Raw genomic sequence first — 19,521 nt, 5'->3', positions numbered from 1 at the left:
AAAAGGGTTAAGTAATGATTTTACAAAAATACTATGACTATTTCAGGTGAGGAATACCAGTTTCATTGTACACAAAATGTCTCAATGAGGTTAAAAAATAAGCCATTTCTGTAAGGACATAAATGATAGTTTCTTTCTTTACTTTTTTTTTTTTTTTTTGACTCTTGCTTTGTCACCCATGCTGGAGTGCAGTGGCATGATCTTGGCTCACTGCAGCCTCCGCCTCCTGGATTCAAGCACTTCTGTCTCCACCTCCCGAGTAGCTGGGACTACAGGCACATGCTGCCACACCTGGCTAATTTTTTGTATTTTAGTAGAGAACAGGGTTTTACCCTGTTGCTCAGGCTGGTGATGAATTCCTGAACTCAGGCAGTCTGCCTGCCTCTGCCTCCCAGAGTGCTGGGATTATAGGCATGAGTCGTTGTGCCCGGCTAGTAGCTACTATTAATTATATAGATGTAGTTAGAACTCAACTGTAACTTTCATGAATCAACTTCCTAGTTACCTTCAGAATTTAATTTAGAGGGATGCTACATAATATTTCTTTAAATATAAGTGTTACTATGTTTGCATACTACGTTTTGTAGAAATGGTACAAGATAATGGCCTTGATTCCCTTCATGTTTCCAATGTATAGTGTTATATAGATAGTGTTATGTGTAGTGTTATAATTTCTCAAACCCTAATGAGAAATTAATGGTCATGGCAGAAAAAGGATATATGCATGTTTCTTGTGCTTTCCCTCTATAACGCTGTTCTGGATAGTGCATTCTGTAATACTATCCTGGACTTTGTCTGTCTTTCCTTGCTGTGGCAGGATAGAGTGAAAATGTTTCAGCATTTCAAATCTGTTACACATGAACATGACCAAGAGGAGCCAAAACTGGCTCCTCATAGCTCCTCTGAAAAGTATTTTAAAATACAGATTCCTGGGATCCATAGAATCTGAGTCAACCTGGTTCCTTCCAAAGCACTAATAACTTGGCTTATGGTGACTTGGTAAAACAAACCATATGTATATTCATAGTACCCTACTTTTACTTTGTAATCACATTCTACATATATGTATTGGCTAAGATCATGAGTATTTTGTTGTTGGTAAAGACAAAATAAATTCAATGAAAATATGAATTGTATTTTCAAAGTAGAAAACATTTTTCCTAAGTTTTCATGGAGGTTTTATACTTTTTTTTTTCATTTTTAGTTGGTACATAATGTACATTTTTGTCAGAGTGATATTTTGGTACACATATAGAACGTGTAAATATAAAACCAGGGTAATTAGCATATCCATCAGCTCAATCATTTATTTCTTTGTGTTAGGAACACTTAAAATCCACCTTTCTAACTTTATAAATGTATGCAAAGATTGTAATAGATAATGCATTCCATCATATTATCACAGACTTGGTCTGTCCAATGCACATTGGAAACAGGAGAAAATCAAGGCCATTATCTTGTATCATTTCTACAAAATTTAGCATTCAAGCATAATATCACTTATATTTAAGTGCCATAGAATGCATTCTCCCATCTAGCTGTAATTTTCTATCCATTAACCATTTCCCTGTTTTTTTCCTGCCCACTACCTTTCCCAGTCTCCAATAACCAAAATTCTACCATCGACTTACATCAGTTCATTTTTTTAAGCTCTCACTTGTGAGTGACAGCATGTAGTATTTCTTCTTTGTGCTTCGCTTATTTCACTTAATGTCCTTGAGGTTCATCCATGTTTCTGAAAAATGACAGGGTTTCAGTGTTTTTTAAAGACTGAATAGTATTTCATTGTGTTTACATACCACATTTTCTTTATCCATTCATTTGTTGATGGACATTTATAGATTATTTTCATATATTGGCTGTTGTGAATAGTGCTGCATTAAACATGGGGTAGGGGGGCTAGATACCTAACAATACTGATTTCCTTTCCTTTGGAAAAATAGTAGTGCAGTTGCTAGTTCATATCACAGTTGGATTTTTGATTTCTTGAGAAATTGGAGGTTGCACTTTTAAGAGGAAAAGAAAGTTATGTGTAACTATGTTGAAATTATTTAATGTATACATATAATATGTATACATGTTTGTTTATATATACAAGTATTTTTAACATGCTGTATAAGAAACTACATTGGGGCAGATAAAGTATGTTTGTAAATAATAGCTGTATGAGCCTGTTTAAATAGGGACAGACAATATTGAGGCCTGGAAGAGACTGATCATTTTAGTTTGAGGTGATTGAGAAATACTTCATAGATTTCAACATCAAATTTGTTAAGACTGAAAAATGTGAAATACCACAAATTCTAAGAATGAGGGTGGGAACCAAATTATTATTGTGTTAATAAAGTGGATGAAAAGCCTGACACACAGTTGGTACTAAAATATTTGTAAAATATGGGTGAATGTCAAATTTTATAGGAGGTTTGTTAAGCAAGTCAGAATGCAAATGATAGAATGCTTGGGATACCTGTTAATATGCCTTTATTCGGTGAATAAATATTTTTTGAATCTGTAGTATGTGCCAAGACCTTGTGATAGGCACTGGAAATTTCAGACATGCTTTATTCCTCCAAGAGCTTAGAGTACAGCTTAATTTAGGTAGCAAAACATTTATTTTCAAATTTTTCTTAAAAGAGAGGAAGTTCGTTTACTTGAACTCATTGATTTTGTTAAATAAGTTCTTTTTACTTATTAAAGTTAAATAAGTGCATAAATAACATCAGTTATAAGAAGACTATGCTTTGTAGAGACATGCCACAAAGAATGTGTTTGTGATTGGGAAGTTAAACTGGGTGATATTATAACCACTCATAATTATATCAGGCTACTGATGGGAGGTTTGATTTTGGGGGTGAATCCCTGGGAGGAAGGGATAGAGGTAAAGCATGTGACCTACATCAGGGAAATGGCTTCCTTGAAGCCAGGGATTTTGCCTCTTTGAAAGGTAAGGTGAGTATATTAGTCCATTCTCATGCTGCTAATAAAGACATACCCAAGACTGGGTAATTGACAAAGGAAAGAAATTTAATGGACTCACGGTTCTGCAGGGCTGGGGAGACCTCACAATCATGGTGGAAGACAAAGGAAGAGCAAAGGCACATCTTACGTGGTGGCAGGTAGGCAAGAGAGCTTGTGCGGGGGAAGCTTCATTTCAAAATGAATTTCCCATTTTGAAAGCAATTGGGTATTTTTCACTTTCAACCTGAAAATGAATTACTAAATGAGTTTCTTGCAGGCACCATAGAGTTGGAGCTTATTTTTTAAATCTCTGTAGCCACTAGGTGTCTTTTGATTAGAAAATTTAATCTCTTTACATTTAAAGTTGTGTAGTCTGGTAGGAAATTAGTACTATGATTTGTCTACTATTTTCTAACTTGCTTTGTAATTCCTTTGTTCCTCTCTCCGTGACTTGTCTTCCTTCATGATCCTGATGAGTTTTTATAGTGGCATTGCTTTCCTTTCTCTTTCTCTTTTGTCTATTATACATTTTATCTTTGTGATTACCTTGAAGCTTACATAAAACCATGAGGTTTACATCTTATAACAGTCTCTTTTAAGGTAACATTTAGCTCTGAATTAATATGGAAGTTCTACACTTCTTTCCTCATGCATTTTAGGTTTTTGATGTCACTGTTTATATCTTTTATATATTGTATCCATTAACAAATTATTATAGTCTTAATTTTAACACTTTTATTTTTAACTGTATACTACAGTTGAAAGTGATTTGTGTACATCATTACAAAATTGTTGAGTTTGATTACATATTTATCTTTACCTGGAAGTTTTATGGTTTCATTTTTTTTCATCTTGCTACTTTTTGTTGCAACTTGGAGAACTCCCTTCACCATTTCTTGTCAAGCAGGTCTAGTAGTGATGAACTTCTTCAGCTTTTATTTCTCTGGGAAAGCCTTCGTCTCTCCCCTCCTGAATGACATATTTGATGGATATAATATTTTTGGTTAGTAGGGTTTTTTTTGTTTGTTTATTTAGGGTTTTTACACTTATTTTCTCAGTACTTCAATTTTATTTTCCCATTTTCTCTTGGTTTGCAAGGTTTCTGCTGAGAAATCCCGTCATAGTCATATGGATGTTCCTTTGTATTTAACAACCCACTTTTATCTTGCTGCTTTCTAAATTCTCTCATTGTCTTTGACTTCTGACAATTTGACTTCTGAGAATTTGACTTCTGACAAATTAATGTGACTTGGTGAAAACCTCTTAACTCCATCTACTTGAGGTTCTTTGTACATTGTGGATATGAATGTTCAATTCCCTTCCCAGATATTGGGAGTTTTCTGTCATTATTTCTTTGCAAAAGCTTATTCCGTTTCTCATTCTCTGCTGCCTTTGGTACTCCCCTAATGAATATGTTGTTTAATTTGATGGTGTTTCTTTAATCAAATTGGCTTTTTTTTTTCCATCTTTTTCATTCTTTTTCTTTTCGTTTTTTTCCTCTGAGTAATTTCAAATGACTTGTCTTTGACCTCACTGATTATTTCTTCTGCTTCAGTCTGCTGTTAAACATCTCTGAATTTGATTATTTCAGGGATTATATTTTTCAGCTTCGGGGTTTCTATTTTTTTTTCTTTTAAAGTTTTTTATTTATAAGTTGAACTTCTAATTCTCCTCATATATTGTTTTCCTGATTTTGTTAAGTAATTTATCCACATTCTCTTGTAGCTTATTGAGCTTTTAAAAGATTTTGAATTATTTGTCAAGCCATTCACAAATTTTCATTTATCATTGGTTACTGCAGATTTATTAGTTTCTTTTGATGGTGTTGTATTTGCCTCATTCTTCATGATCTGTATAACCTTGCATTTGTGCTTGTGCTTTTGAAAGAGAAGACTTCTCTTTCATTTTTTATAGACTGTTTTCAGCAAGCATAGACCTTCTCTAACCTGATAGGACTGCCTCTGGAATTGTATTTGGGTGAATTGGAGTGGGGTCCTATGGTTGTGTCAAGTTCCTCATTCATATCTGCAGTTGGCAGGCCTATTACTAGGGTCCCAGGTAAGTGTAGCTTATTTCAGGTTTCTGAGCATGTTTCTGCCAGGCCATGTCCCTAACGAGATAGAATTGCTTCCAGATTGTGGTAGAACAGTGATGGAACCTAGGTTACAGTGCTGCTTCAGGGACAGCAGTCAGGTCTGAGGTTGGCAGACCAGTTCCTGGGGCACTTACGGTTTTGACTCCTGCTGGATACCTGAGTGGTTAGGACTGCCTCCTGGCCAAGGTAAGGCTGGAGACTTGTGCTGCTTTAGAGGTTAAAGTTGGATCTGAGATGGGCACATCTGTTACCTGGAATGCCTATAGGTATGAGTTCTCTCAGGTCCTTTGGGCATGTCTCTAGGCAGGCAGGACTGCCTTTGGGCTAAAGTAGAATGGAGCTTTAAGTCAGGTCACTGTACTGCTTCAGGAACCTCAGTTGGATCTAAGGTTGTCAAGCCCTGTTACTGCAGGTATGAATGGGCATGGCTTATCCCTGGATTTTTGGTGGAAAGGGCTCTTGACAGGACCGTGGAAGAGTGGGACTGGAACCTGCTCCATACAAGAACACCATTGTTTCTTTTCTGAAGCTGGTGTAGAGGTCTATGGGCTTGTCATCAATGTATAAGCCAGTCTTCTGAAAGCAGTCCTCCTGGGTCTTTGGATCCACTAGAATTTTATGCCTTCTGCCTGAATCCTAAAGCTTTCACATAGGCACTTTTCTCTGTGCATAGCTGCCAAATATTTGTTTCTGTGGAGGTATTCAGTGTGAGGACCTCTTGTTCCCCAATCTTGCTAATATACTCCTCCAAATGTTCTGGATTCTAATTATGTTTTTCTGACATTACCCACCTCTCCTTTTTCTTGTTTTATTCGGATCAGTGTAGTTCAGGTGAATGCCTTCCACTTGGAAGGACAGCTGCCATCGTTTCCCAGGTGGTACCACTCTAGAAATGTATTTTCTGAAAAATCCTCTGCATTTTACAGGTTAAACATCTGACTGTATCTTCTTATTCCATTGCTTTTTCCATTGCTAACGTTTTGTGCTACCATTAAGAGAGAGTGATACGTGGTACACTAGTGCTTTGTATGTAACTACAGAAACCAATAGCTCCATCATTCCTTTGTCAGAGAGCAATAGACTTTGTTACTATTTCTTCAGTCAGAATTAGGTGTCCAGCATTTTAGGGTTCCTTTGGGGAATGAGTAGCAGTTGTATATGCAGTGACCTTGTTGGTGCCTCATTTTGGGTGATCATAAACTTGTCTCTAAGGATACTTACTATCTACTTACCCTTGCTTTAAATAGATCTCGTACTTTACAGGTTTCACTGCCTCCCTTTCTTTGCCCTGTATTTTCACTGACTAATCTTGAAATTGTGTCAAAGAAGATTTTTATTCCTTGGGTGTCTTGTGATAAACCTTTCCTGAATGGTGGAAATGTTTACCTTGTAAATACTCAGAAACACACAGTTTTGTCTCTTGTACCCTCTCAAGTGCTTCACTCCTAGAGAGGAAAATTGTCTGCAGATGAGGTTTTCTGTTTCTGTTTTATTTCTGAGATGTGATAATAACGGTGATGGTGGTAATGATTGTGATGCAGACTGTGTGTACTGCCTACTCTGTGCCAGGAACTGTTCTTGGTACCTTGTTTGCAATAACTCAGCCAAACACAAGACTAGAAAATATATTTTTCTTTTTCCAACATTGTCAGCTGTGAGCTTTAAATATAGCAAAAAACTGTCAACTTTACCTAGTTACAAATCTTTACTATAATTATTTTGTTCTTGATATATTTCAGGCCTTTATTATTCACCATTAAATCATCTTGGTGAGATGTTATTACACACTTTATTTGGACATGAAGAAAGCAAGTTATAGCTGCACTAGCATTAAAATGAATGACTTTGTGCTGCTTATTTTATAATGCATTAATGTTCTAAAAATACAGAATTGCTTAATACCTCATTAGAATTTAACACAGGTTAGAATTGTGAATTATATATTATTCTCAAGGGGAGAATTATTACAGATCTATACTACAGTTTAGATGTTGCATTTTAAGTAAGCTATGAAAGTATCCAAATAAATTTAAAATAATAGTGTGTAAATACAAACCTAGGAAAACCCTTATCACAGATTTTAAAGAAGTGAAAACTACTTTGGAAGATCTTTTTGACCAAGAATAACTGAACATCTAAAAGTTTTATCAGCATTTATATTCAAATCACCAAGCAACTCAAATTGTAAATAAAGTTTATCTCTTCCTACACAGTCTCTTTAATACAACAATGTAGAACTTTATCCGTGAAAGAAGAAACTGTTTCACATTTAGTGGGGTTCAGTACTTAAATTAATATACAAGGTAGGTGGGAGGAGTGAGAGGAGCAGAAAAAAATAACTGTTGAGTACTACGCTTAGTACCTGGGTGATGAAATAACATACACAAACCTGCATGACAAGAGTTTCCCTATGTAACAAACCTGCACATGTACCCCAAACCTAAAATAGAAGCTAAAAAAAAAAAAAAAAAGAAAATTCTTTTGCTTTAGCTCAGATGTGGAAGCCAGTCTGTAGCTGTGGCAGAGCTCTTAGACACCCGTTAATATTTATTCTCATTTATGACTCTCAGGTAACAGAACTTTTTGGCTTCTGCTTCCCTCGGAGTTAGCTATGCCATTTGATTCAAATTCTGTTCATGTGTACATATGATGTCTACGGTTTCTTGGTTTTCTTAAAGAGAAAGGTAATTTTCCTTCCCCTCTTCATAATTTCTTTTGCTTACAGGCTGAAATTCAGCCATGGGGGTGGGCCATCTGTGACAGTGTGTGTGAGGACAGTGATCTAGATGGCAGGGTGACAGAATAGACAGCCTGGCCCAAGAAGAAGCACTACCCTAGCACTTGATGCCAGCCTCTGAAAATAAACTTCTGTTGTCTTTAAGCCAGAAAAGGAATAATGTACAAGTTGAATATTTGACATTGGTAGATGAATACATGCATATATTATACGTAGTGGAAGATCAAGGCTTATGTAAAATTGCTCATACAGATGTTTGCCTTGAGTTTTTCTTATGCAGTTTCAAATGTAGTACGTAAACAGTCCTTCTAACACACTTAGAATTACTAGCTTGAGAAGGAGAAGGATTACAGTGAATGATAGAATAATATGATGCCTTCTTGATATGCCCTTTAAAACAAAATGTTTTAATATTCATATTAGGTCACTTAAATATCTTATGTTTAATATTTTAGATTTTTTAGTATTGTTGAACACTAAATCAAAATTTCGGAGCAGCTGTTAGCTTAAGATCTATTTTTTAGTTTATTTGCATAAATTACAGAAGAATAGATGAAAAAGTGATTCTTGATACTTTTTATAAAAATCAGATGCTGAGTGTTGATTAAATATTTCAGAATGCATATGTTTAAAACCTAGATTTCAAAATAATTTGTTTATAAATTGGTGTTTTCTTTTTCTTGTAAAGTGTTTAGGAAGATAAAGCGATTTTGGAGTACTCAAATGTAATTGCAGTGTAAAGGCAGCCATAGACAAATCATAAATGAATGGACAGCTGTGTCCCAATGGCACTTGAGTTATAAAAACAGGAGGCAGCCTAGATTTGGCTGAGGACAATGGTTTGTTGACCTGTGGTGTAGGATACTCGACATGGAAGGAAGAAGACATGGGAAACGAGATCTTAGTTAGACAAGTGGGGAGGTTTACTTAAGGCAAGGTTGTTAATATCAGGTCTATTAATCAGTTTTAGCCATTCACAAGCAAAATGTTGTGCATTGGTTCCTTTTTCATGTGAAATGTTCCATGCTTATCTTTAGTGCTTGGGGCATACTGTGTGCTCAAAAAAGTGTCCTTTAAACAATAAATGAATTAATAGTTCTCAGTATTTCATGACCTGTTAAAAGATATTCTATTGGTAAGAAATGGCAGAAATTTATAAATAAACATTGTGGACTATTGGAGAACATATACGGGAGATGCTGGGGAATTTTAAATACTCATTGAAACTGCGGTCTGCAAAAAAATTCAAACCTGATGAAAGTCTCTTGAGTTAGAAAGGACATTCTATACAAGATTGAGATAAAAAGGATTATATAATGCCATCATTTGCAAACTGCCCTGCAGAAAGATTTGATAGATCGCCTCTGGGGCTTCTGTTGATTCAACTTTATATGTTATATCCTTATGTGTCTGTGTAATAATTTGTACGACTAAAGCATTTACAGCCATACTTCTTAAAAACCGGTATATAGGGCTGGCTGCACTGGGTCATACCTGTAATCTTAGCACTTTGGGAGGCCAGTGTCAGTGGATCACCTGAATACATGAGTTCAAGACCAGCCTGGGCAACATGATGAAACCCTGTCTATAGTAAAATACCAAACATATACATATATATATATATGGCCTGGCATGGTCATGTGTGCCTGTAGTCACAGCTACTCAGGAGTCTGAGGCACAAGAATCACTGGAACCCAGGAAGTGGAGGTTGTAGTGAACTGAGATCACGCCACTGCACTCCAGCCTGGGCAACAGAGTGAGACTCTGTCTCTAAATAAATAAATAAATAAATAAATAAAAACTAAAAACCAGTAGTATTTATAATAACAGAAACATGGTACTTACATCTTATTTTTCCTCTAGCTTGAGTAGTATTCCTTTGAATATATTTCATCAAAAAGAATAATTCTACTTGACTTTTTTTTAACAAAATCTTAATGGTGGTAAGATACTAGTAATATTAAATTTAATTATGTCTGTGGGAAGTATGGCTAACAGGACAGAATATGTCAAACAAGATACTTCTTTGCATCTTGTAGCAAATTATCTGCTCTGGAAAAGTAATGGAATTCTAGGCGCTTAATCTTTGAATACCAAATTAGAATGTTATCATAAGTATCTATGTTGGGAATATTTAAATTGTGTTAACAAATAATGTAGCAGAGTTCAATCTGGGTAATTCGGGAGATATATTTCTTTTCCTTTCTTCCTTTATTGATCAATTTTTCCTGTGTTTACTAAATACCAGGCATAAGGAACCTGAAGACAAGTATAATCTAGTTGAAAGAGAAAGATAAAAGCTTCTGGTTTCTAGATAGTGTTTCTATTTTAAATTATTAGGTTGGTGTAAAAGTAATTGCAGTTTTTAAAATTAATGGCAAAAACCACACTAACATTTTCACCAACCTAATATTTCAGTGTTAATATTATTTAGATATAAAACACTCATTCTATAAAGGTTTTTAATTTGTCTTTTCCCCTCAGTAGTATCAAATGAATCAGTCCTAAACTGTATATGAGAATTAACTTCATAAAATGTTATATTTGATTTTGACTTTCTGAGACTTTTCATTTAAATCTTAGACAAATTCTGGCATGAACAGGTAGGTTCAGGGATGTACAGGTCAAATTTTGTTGTCTGTGTTTTGCAAAGGAATGGAGAAAATTAAGAAGCTTAATGATTTACTCCAGATCACAGTGTTCTTAAGTCTCAGATCTTTGACTACACTGCTGTTTCTACCTCCTTGTATTCCTCCAAATATTCCACAATGCCACTTACTCAATTATTAGTTTTAATGCCTTTCTCATGTTAAGTGAGCTCATAAAGGGGGTAAATCATCTGGGGGCAGTGGCTCACACCTGTAATCCCAGCACTTTGGGAGGCCAAGGTGGGTGGATCACTTGAGGTCAGGAGTTGGAGACCAGCCTGACCAACATGGTGAAAACTCATCTCTACTAAAAATAGAAAAATTAGCTGGGTGTGGTGGCGGGAACCTGTAATCCCAGCTACTTGGAAAGCTGAGGCCGGGGCAGGAGAATTGCTTGAACCCGGGAAGCGGAGGTTGCAGTGAGCCAAGATTTTGCCATTGCAATCCAGCCTGGGCAACGAGAGTGAAACTCTGTTTAAAAAAAAAAAAAAAAAGAGTGGTAGAGGAGGTAAATGGGCCCCTGACAACGTTTACTAGATATTTTCACTCATTCTTACTCTCTACCGTTGGTCAAATTATAAGATAATTTTAAAGAAAATTACACTATTCTTTAATTTTGTAGGATATAGACATTTTATATAATGAGAAAAGTGTATCAAAGCCATCCAGTTACATTTTTTTTTCCTGTTTTTATGCTTTGGAGCTTGTGTAGGATTGCAGTTACATGAAGCTCACTAACTGGTGGTAGATAAAACATGAAACAGGTTAATATAGGTAAATGTAAACTTGTAGTATAATTTGGATACCCTCTCATGTTTACTTAAAAGCTTTTGAAAGATTCTAAAATATTCTTGGTATATAGTTTTTGAAGGTATTTCCACTTTTCTACATTTCACAGGCCATACTAAAAGTTGGTTTTAGCTTTTTTCCTTTGCTTTGAGGTGTGGTACTTTTGCCAGTGCTATCCTTGCATAGACAGATTTGCTTCTGGAAGCATTATAGGTATTTCAGCTGTAAATCATTTGTCCTACCTGAAAGTTCATTATTGTAGGTGGTAAGTATACAGCATACATTCTTTAGAAATGATTATCTTGTTTTCACATAAATAGCTATAAAGGCTTCAGATGGAGAAATATGTCAGATATATATACATATAAATGGTTGACATAGTTTATGATCTTTTAACTTTGCTGACTTTCATAGCATGCTGTACTTATTGTTGTTTTAATATTTATGTTATCCATTTCTCATCACTTCAAAAAAGAATAAAGCTTATGCTGTAAAATATTTTCCTATAGGATATTTTCTTAGATTTTAATGAAGCGTTACTGGTTTAATGAACACTCAGTGCTCATATTTTGTATAAAATTATAATTACAAGCATTTATTATACAACACATTCATCATGTGTTGTTTGTGTACTGCATACATTGTGGTAATAAAAATACAAAGGTCATAGTTTAAGTCTGGCACAGAGTTGTTCATTAAGTTTATTTCCAAGATAGTTTTCTGTAGGAAAAGCTTAGGAAAAAAATGAGTAGATATTCTAATCAAAGCTGAAGTACAGGATCAGTCTCATTGGAAGAAAAGTTAAACCTCTTTTTAGAATAAAATAACAAAATCAGTTTAATATATAGTATTGTTAATCGTAGGCTAATAAAAGGAGATTTTGTGTAGCCGTCTCTAAAATTCAGCCTTCCTTTGAATGTTTAATTTTTAATGCTCTCTTTGTTGCTATTACTATTTTTTAAAAAGTTAATATGTGAGCCCTTTTTTAAGAAAATAATTTTTAAAATACAACAATATATCAAAGAGAAATGTTCTCATTCATCTGTTTATTCTACCTCTTTCCTGAGGTGTCTTAGTCTTTTGGGCTGTTAAAAGCTATACACTAGGTAGCTTATAAACAACAGAAATGTATTTCTTGTAGTTCTGGAAGCTGGGAAGTTCAATTCCAGCACTGGCATATTCAGGGTTTGGTGAGGACCTGATTCATGGTCCATAGACTGTGCTTCCTGCCTGTTTCCTCACATGGAATATGAGCAAGGCAGCTTTCTGGAGCTTCTTCAAGCAACGTACTAATCCCATTCATGAAGTCTCTATCCTCATGACCTAATTACCTCCCAAAGGCCCTACCTCCAGAGGCTTAGGATTTCAATATATGAATTTCGGGCAACACAAAGATTGAGCCCTTAGATCATGGTAAATCACATCAAAAAGGTTCAAATATTTACATTGCTAGAGTTGAGCATCTCAGTTCTTCTTTCTGAAATACGATCTTGATTTTGTTGTCTATAGAGCTCAAAGCTATCAGATACAGGGAATACTTTTAGACACCATAATCTAGATACAAATTTTAAAAGATACATACCTTATTTTTAAGAGATCTATTTATACAAAATGTTTGTGTATGCATGTACATGTATAAAAATGACCTACTACTGTCACCTCACCCTAATAAATAACGGGCACCTTCTTTCTCATGAAATCTCCTTAGTGAAGGTCTTATATCCACATATTTAACATAATGGAAACAGTTCTAAAAGATACTATGGAAATAAAGATGTTTGTGCCCAACAGTAACTATGAGTTCCTTAAGAATGTGTGATATAAAGCAATTGTTTGCAATAATTTGTATTGTAATTCTGTTTCAGGATCTACATATTTGAAGTCAGTCTCAGTTGTAATTAGCTCCTCCTTGACCTTCAAAAAGGATACAGCATTGTCACAAAAAGAATATTTTTCTGAATCTAGATAGAACTGATTTTAATAACCAGGACCATCACTTGTTTGAACTTGGATGAGATACTTAATCTTTGTGAAGTTTATTTTCCTCATCTGCAAAACTCAAACAGTTTTTTTTCAATTTTAATATATATATTTTTAATATGTTTTATTACACTTTAGGTTCTGGTGTACATGTGCAGAACATGCAGGATTGTTGAATAGGTACATACATGGCAATGTGGTTTGCTGCCTCCATCCCTGTCACCTGTATCTGGTATTTCTCCCCATGTTATTGCTCCCTGACCTCACCACCCCCCCACTGTCCCTCCCATAGTACTCCCCAAGAGACCCCAATGTGTGATGCTCCCCTCCCTGTGTCCATGTATTCTCATTGTTCAACACTCGCCTTTGAGAACATGCAGTGTTTGATTTTCTGTTCTTGTGTCAGTTTGCTGAGAATGATGGTTTCCAGATTCATCCATGTCCCTATAAAGGACACAAACTCATTGTTTTTTATGGCTGCATAGTATTCCACGGTGTATATGTGCCACATTTTCCTTGTTGAGTCTCTCATCAATGGGCATTTCAGTTGGTTCCAAGTCTTTCCTATTGTAAACAGCCCCGCAGTGAACATACGTGTCCATGTGCCTTTATAATAGAATGATTTGTAATCCTTTGGGTATAACCAGTGATGGGATTGCTGTGTCAAATGGAATTTCTATTTCTAGATCCTTGAGGAATCACCACAATGTCTTCCACAATGGCTGAACCAATTTAAACTACCACCAACAAAAGTGTTCCTATTTCTCCACATCCTCTCCAGCATCTGTTGTCTCCAGATGGTTAATGACCGCCATTCTAACTGGTGTGAGATGGTATCTCAATGCAGTTTTGATTTGCATTTTTCTAATGACCAGTGATGATGAGCATTTTTTCATAGGTTTGTTGGCTTCATGGATGTCTTCTTTTGAAGTGTCTGTTCATTTCCTTTGCCCAATTTTGGATGGGTTTATTTGATGTTTTCTTGTAAATCTGTTTTAGTTCTTTGTAGAATCTGGATATTAGCCCTTTTTCAGATGGGTAGATTGCAAAAATTTTTTTCCCATTCTATTGGTTGCCAGTTCACTCTAATGAATGACTTGTTAGATGGATAGTTTGCAAATATTTTATACCATTTTGTTGGGGATCTCTCCACTTTCTTGATTGTTCTTTTTTTTTTGTTTTTTTTGTTTGTTTGTTTTTTTGCTGTGCAGAAGCTCTGGAGTTTTGTTAGATCCCATTTGTATATTTTGGCTTTTGTTGCCAATGCTTTTGGTGTTTTAGTCATGAAGACCTTGCCTATGCCTATGTCCTGAATGGTTTTGCCTAGGTTTTCTCCTAGGGTTTTTATGGTCTTCGGTCTTATGTTTAAGTCTTTAATCTATCTGGAGTTAATTTTAGTGTAAGGTGTCAGGAAGGTGTTCAGTTTCTGCTTTCTGCACATGGCTAGCCAGTTTTCCCAACACCGTTTATTAAACAGGGAATCCTGTCCCCATTGCTTGTTTTTGTCAGGTTTGTCAAAGATCAGATTGTTGCAGATGTGTGGTGTTGCCTCTGATGCCTCTGTTCTGTTCCATTGGTCTATATCTGTTTCAATACGAGTAGTATGCTGTTTTGATTACTGTAGCCTTGTAGTATAGTTTGAAGTCACGTAGCATAATGCCTCCAGCTTTGTTCTCTTTGCTTAGAATTGATTTGGCTATACAGGCTCTCTTTTGGTTCCATATGAAGTTTAAGGTAGCTATTTTCCAGTTCTGTGAAGGGAATCATAGGTAGCCTCATGGAGATAGTGCTGAATCTATAAATTACTTTGGGCAGTATGTCCATTTTCACAATATTGATTCTTCCTAACTATGAGCATGGAATGTTTTTCCATCTGTTTATGTCCTCTCTTATTTCCTTGAGCGGTGGTTTGTAGTTCTTCTTGAAGATAACTACATCCCTTGTTGGTTGCATTCCTATGTATTTTATTCTCTTTGTAGCAATTGTGAATGGCAGTTCGTTCTTGATTTGGTTCTCTTTAAGTCCGTTATTGGTGTATAGAAATGCTTGTGATTTTTGCACATTGATTTTGTATCCTGAGACTTTGCTGAAGTTGTTTATCAGTTTCAGGAGATTTGGGGCTGAAACGATGGGGTCTTCTAAATATACAATCATGTCGTCTGCAAATAGAGACGATTTGACTGCCTCCTTTCCTAATTGAATTCCCTTTATTTCTTCTTGCTTTCTTGCCTGCCTGCCTGCCTGCCTTCCTTCCTTCCTTCCTTCCTTTTTCCTTCCTTCCTTTCTTCCTTCCTTCCTTCCTTCCTTCCTTCCTTCCTTCCTTCCTTCCTTCCTTCCTTCCTTCCTTCCTTCCTTTCTTTCCCTTTCCCTTTCCTTTCCTTTCTTTCTTTTTCTTCTTTCTTTTTTTGCCTGATTGCTCTGGCTAGAATTTCCAATACTATATTGAATAGGAGTGATGAGAGAGGGCATCCTTGTCTAGTGCCAGATTTCATAGTGAATGCTTCCAGTTTTTGCCCATTCAGTATGATACTGGCTGTGGGTTGTCATATATAGCTTTAATTATTTTGAGATACCTTCTGTCGATACCTAGTTTATTGAGAGTTTTTAGCATAAAGGGCTTTTGAATTTTGTTGAAGGCCTTCTCTGCATCTAGTGAGATGATCATGTGGTTTTTGTCTGGTTCTGTTTATGTGGTGAATTATGTTTATAGACTTGAGTATGTTGAACCAGCCTTGCATCCCCGGGATGAAGCCTACTTGATCATGGTGGATAAGCCTTTTGATGTGCTGTTGCAATCAGTTTGCCAGTATTTTATTGAAGATTTTTGCATTAATGTTCATCATGGGTATTGGCCTGAAGTTTTCTTTTCTTGTTGAGTCTCTGCTGGATTTTGGTATCAGGATGATGTTGGTCTCATAAAAAAAATGATTTGGAAAGGATTCCCTCTTTTTGTATTCTTTGGAATAGTTTCAGAAGGAGTGATCCTAGCTCCTCCTTGTATGTCTGGTAGAATTCAGCTGTGAACCCATCTGGACCTGGGATTTTTTGGTTGGTAGGCTATTAATTGATGCCTCAACTTCAGCCCTTGTTATTCGTTTATTCAGGGTTCTGACTTCTTCCTGATTTAGGCTTGGGAGGGTGCACTTGTCCAGGAATTTATCCATTTCTTCCAGGTTTACTGGTTTATGTACATAGAGTTGTTTGTAGTAATCTCTGATGGTAGTTTGTATTTCTGTGGAATAGGTGGTGATATCCCCTTTTTCATTTTTTATTGCCTCTATTTCATTCTTCTCCCTTTTCTTTTTATTAATCTGGCTAGTGGTCTGTTTTGTTAATCTTTTCAGAAAACCAGCTCCTGTATTTATTAATTTTTTGAAGTGTTTTTTGTGTCTCTGTCTCCTTCAGTTCTGCTGTGATCTTAGTTATTTCTTGTCTTCTGCTAGGTTTTGAGTTTTTTTAATCTTGCTCCTCTAGCTCTTTCAATTTTGATGATTGGGTGTCGATTTTAGGTCTTTCATTTCTTCTCATATGGGCATTTATTGCTATAAATTTTCCTCTAGAAACTGCTTTAAATGTGTCCCAGAGATTCTGGTACGTTGTGTCTTCTTTCTTGTTGGTTTCGAAGAACAGCTTTATTTCTGCCTTCATTTCATTGTTTAGCCAGTCAACATTCAAGAGCCAGTTGTTCAGTTTCCATGAAGTTGTGTGGTTCTGAGTTAATTTCTTAATCCTGAGTTCTAATTTGATTGCACTGTGGTCTAAGAGACTGTTTGTTATGATTTCCATTCTTTTGCTTTTGCTGAGGAGTGATTTACTTCCAATTATGTGGTCTATTTTAGAGTAAGTGTGATGTGGTGCTGACAAGAATGTATATTCTGTGGATTTGGGGTGGAGAGTTCTGTAAATGTCTACTAGGTTTGCTTGGTCCAGATCTGAGTTCCAGTCCTGGATATCCTTTTAAATTTTCTGTCTCATTGATGTGTCTAATATTGACAGTGGAGTGTTGAAGTCTCCCACTATTATTGTGTGGGAGTCTAAGTCTCTTTGTAGGTCATTAAGAACTTGCTTTATGTACTTGGGTGTTCCTGTATTGGGTGCATATATTTTTAGGTTTGTTAGCTCTTCCTGTTGCATTGATCCTTCTACTATTATATAATGCCCTTCTTTGTCTCTTTTGATCTGTGTCGGTTTAAAATCTATTTTATCAGAGACTAGGATTGCAATGTCTGCTTTTTTTGCTCTCCATTTGCTTGGTAAATCTTCCTCCATCCCTTTATTTTGAGACTATGTGTATTCTTGCACATGGGAAGGGTTTCCTGGATACAGCATGCCTATGGGTTTTGACTTTTTATCCAATTTGCCAGTCTGTGTCTTTTGATTGGCACATTTAGTCCATTTACATTTAGGGTTAGTATTGTGTGTGAATTTGATCCTGCCATTTTGATGCTAGCTGGTTGTTTTGCCCATTAGTTGATGCAGTTTCTTCATTGTGTCAACGTTCTTTACCATTTGGTTTGTTTTTGGAGTGGCTTGTACTGGTTGTTCCTTTCTTTGTTGAGTGCTTCTTTCAGGAGCTCTTGTAAGGCAGGCCTGTTGGTGATGAAATCTCTGAGCAATTGCTTGTTAGTATATGATTTTATTTCTTCTTCACTTATGAAGCTTAGTTTGGCTGGATATAAAATCCTAGGTTGGAAGTTGTTTTCTTTATGGATGTTGAATATTGGCCCCACTGTCTTCTGGCTTGTAAGGTTTCTGCTTAGAGATCCACTGTGAGTCTGATGGGCTTCCCTTTGTGAGTAACCCAACCTTTCTCTCTGGCTGCCGTTGGCTTTTTTCCTTCATTTCAACCCTGGTGAATCTGTTGACCATGTGCCTTGGGGTTGCTCTTGGTAAGGAATATCTTTGTGGTATTCTCTGTATTTCCTGGACTTGAATATTGGCCTGCCTTGCTAGGCTGAGGAAGTTCTCCAGGATAATATCCTGAAGAGTGTTTTCCAGCTTTAATTTATTCTCTCTGTCACATTCAGGTACACCTATCAAACGTAGATTAGGTCTTTTCACATAATCCCATATCTCTTGGAGGCTTTGTTCTTTTCTTTTTACTCTTTTTTCTCTAATCTTGCCTTCTCCTTTTATTTCATTGAGTTGGTCTTCAATCTCTGATGTCCTTTCTTCTGCCTGGTCGATTCAGCTATTGAAACTTATGTATGCTTTGCAAAGTTCTCGTGTTGTGTTTTTCAATTCCATCAGTTCATTTATAGTCTTCTCTAAGCTGTTTATTCTTGTTAGCATTTCGTCAAACCTTTTTTCAAGTTTCTTAGTTTCTTTGCATTGGGTTAGAAAATGATCTTTTAGCTCAGAGAATTTTGTTATTACCCACCTTCAGAAGCCTGTTTCTGTCAATTCATCAGACTCATTCCCCATCCAGCCTTGTTCCCTTGTTGGTGAGGGGTTGTGATCCCTTGGAGAAGGAGAGGCATTCTGGTTTTGGTGTTTTCATCCTTTTTGCACTGGTTTCTTCCCATCTTTGTGGAATTATCTACCTGTGGTCTTTGTAGTTCGTGACTCTCAGATGGGGCCTCTGAGTGGACGTTCTGTTTGTTGATGATGAAGTTATTTTTTGTTTGTTTGTTTTTTAGTTTTTCTTCTAACAGGCCCCTCTCCTATAGGACTGCTGGAGGTCCATTCCAGACCCTGCTTGCCTGGGGATCACCTGTGGTGGCTGCAGAACAGTAAGGGTTGCTGCCAGTTTCTTCTTCTTTTACCTTTGTACCAGAAGGATACCCACCAGATGTCACCCTGAGCTCTCCTTTATGAGGTGTCTCTTTGAATATATGGGGGTCAGGGAGCTGCTTGAAGAGACAGTCTTTCCCTTATAGGAGCTCAAATGCTTAGCTATGAGCTCCATCATTCTGTTCAGAGCTGCTGGGCAGGTATGTTTACATCTGCTGCAGCAGAACTTATAACCACCTTTTTTTCCCCAGTTGCTCTGTCCTGGGAAGGTGGGGCTTTATTTGTAAGTTCCCGATGTGCTGTTGCCTTTTTTCAGAGATGCCCTGCCCAGCAAGGAGGTAGCCTAGTCACAGTCTGTCAGCAGAGGCATTGCTGAGCTGCCATGGGTTCTGCCTAGCCGCTCTGTAAACTTCCTTGCGGTTTTGTTAATAGAGGTCTAGGCCGGACGCAGTGGCTCACGCCTGTAATCCCAGCACTTTGGGAGACCGAGGCGGGTGGATCACGAAGTCAAGAGATCGAGACCATCCTGGTCAACATGGTGAAACACCGTCTCTACTAAAAATACAAAAAATCAACTGGGC

At 36.6% G+C, this 19,521-nt stretch overlaps 1 protein-coding gene across 5 annotated transcripts in view; it reads left to right on the top strand.

The window, feature by feature from the left end:
- The window catches only part of CRPPA (CDP-L-ribitol pyrophosphorylase A), a 324,254-nt gene that overhangs the window by 255,284 nt on the left and 49,449 nt on the right, over window positions 1-19,521 (top strand). The window contains exon 10 of one of the 5 annotated variants that reach the window (XM_017526897.2): window positions 7,779-8,344. The exons of the other annotated variants lie outside the window; for them this stretch is intronic. Coding sequence (XP_017382386.1) covers window positions 7,779-7,859 — 81 coding nt within the window. The 3' untranslated portion in view covers window positions 7,860-8,344. Of the gene's footprint in view, window positions 1-7,778; window positions 8,345-19,521 lie in introns of those variants that run through there. 5 annotated transcript variants of the gene reach the window in all.

This window comes from Cebus imitator, unplaced genomic scaffold (assembly GCF_001604975.1).
Source record: "Cebus imitator isolate Cc_AM_T3 unplaced genomic scaffold, Cebus_imitator-1.0 Scaffold45, whole genome shotgun sequence".
Lineage (NCBI taxonomy): Eukaryota > Metazoa > Chordata > Mammalia > Primates > Cebidae > Cebus > Cebus imitator.
Note: the sequence above shows the minus strand (reverse complement) of the source record. Positions and strands in the feature narration are given on the sequence as shown.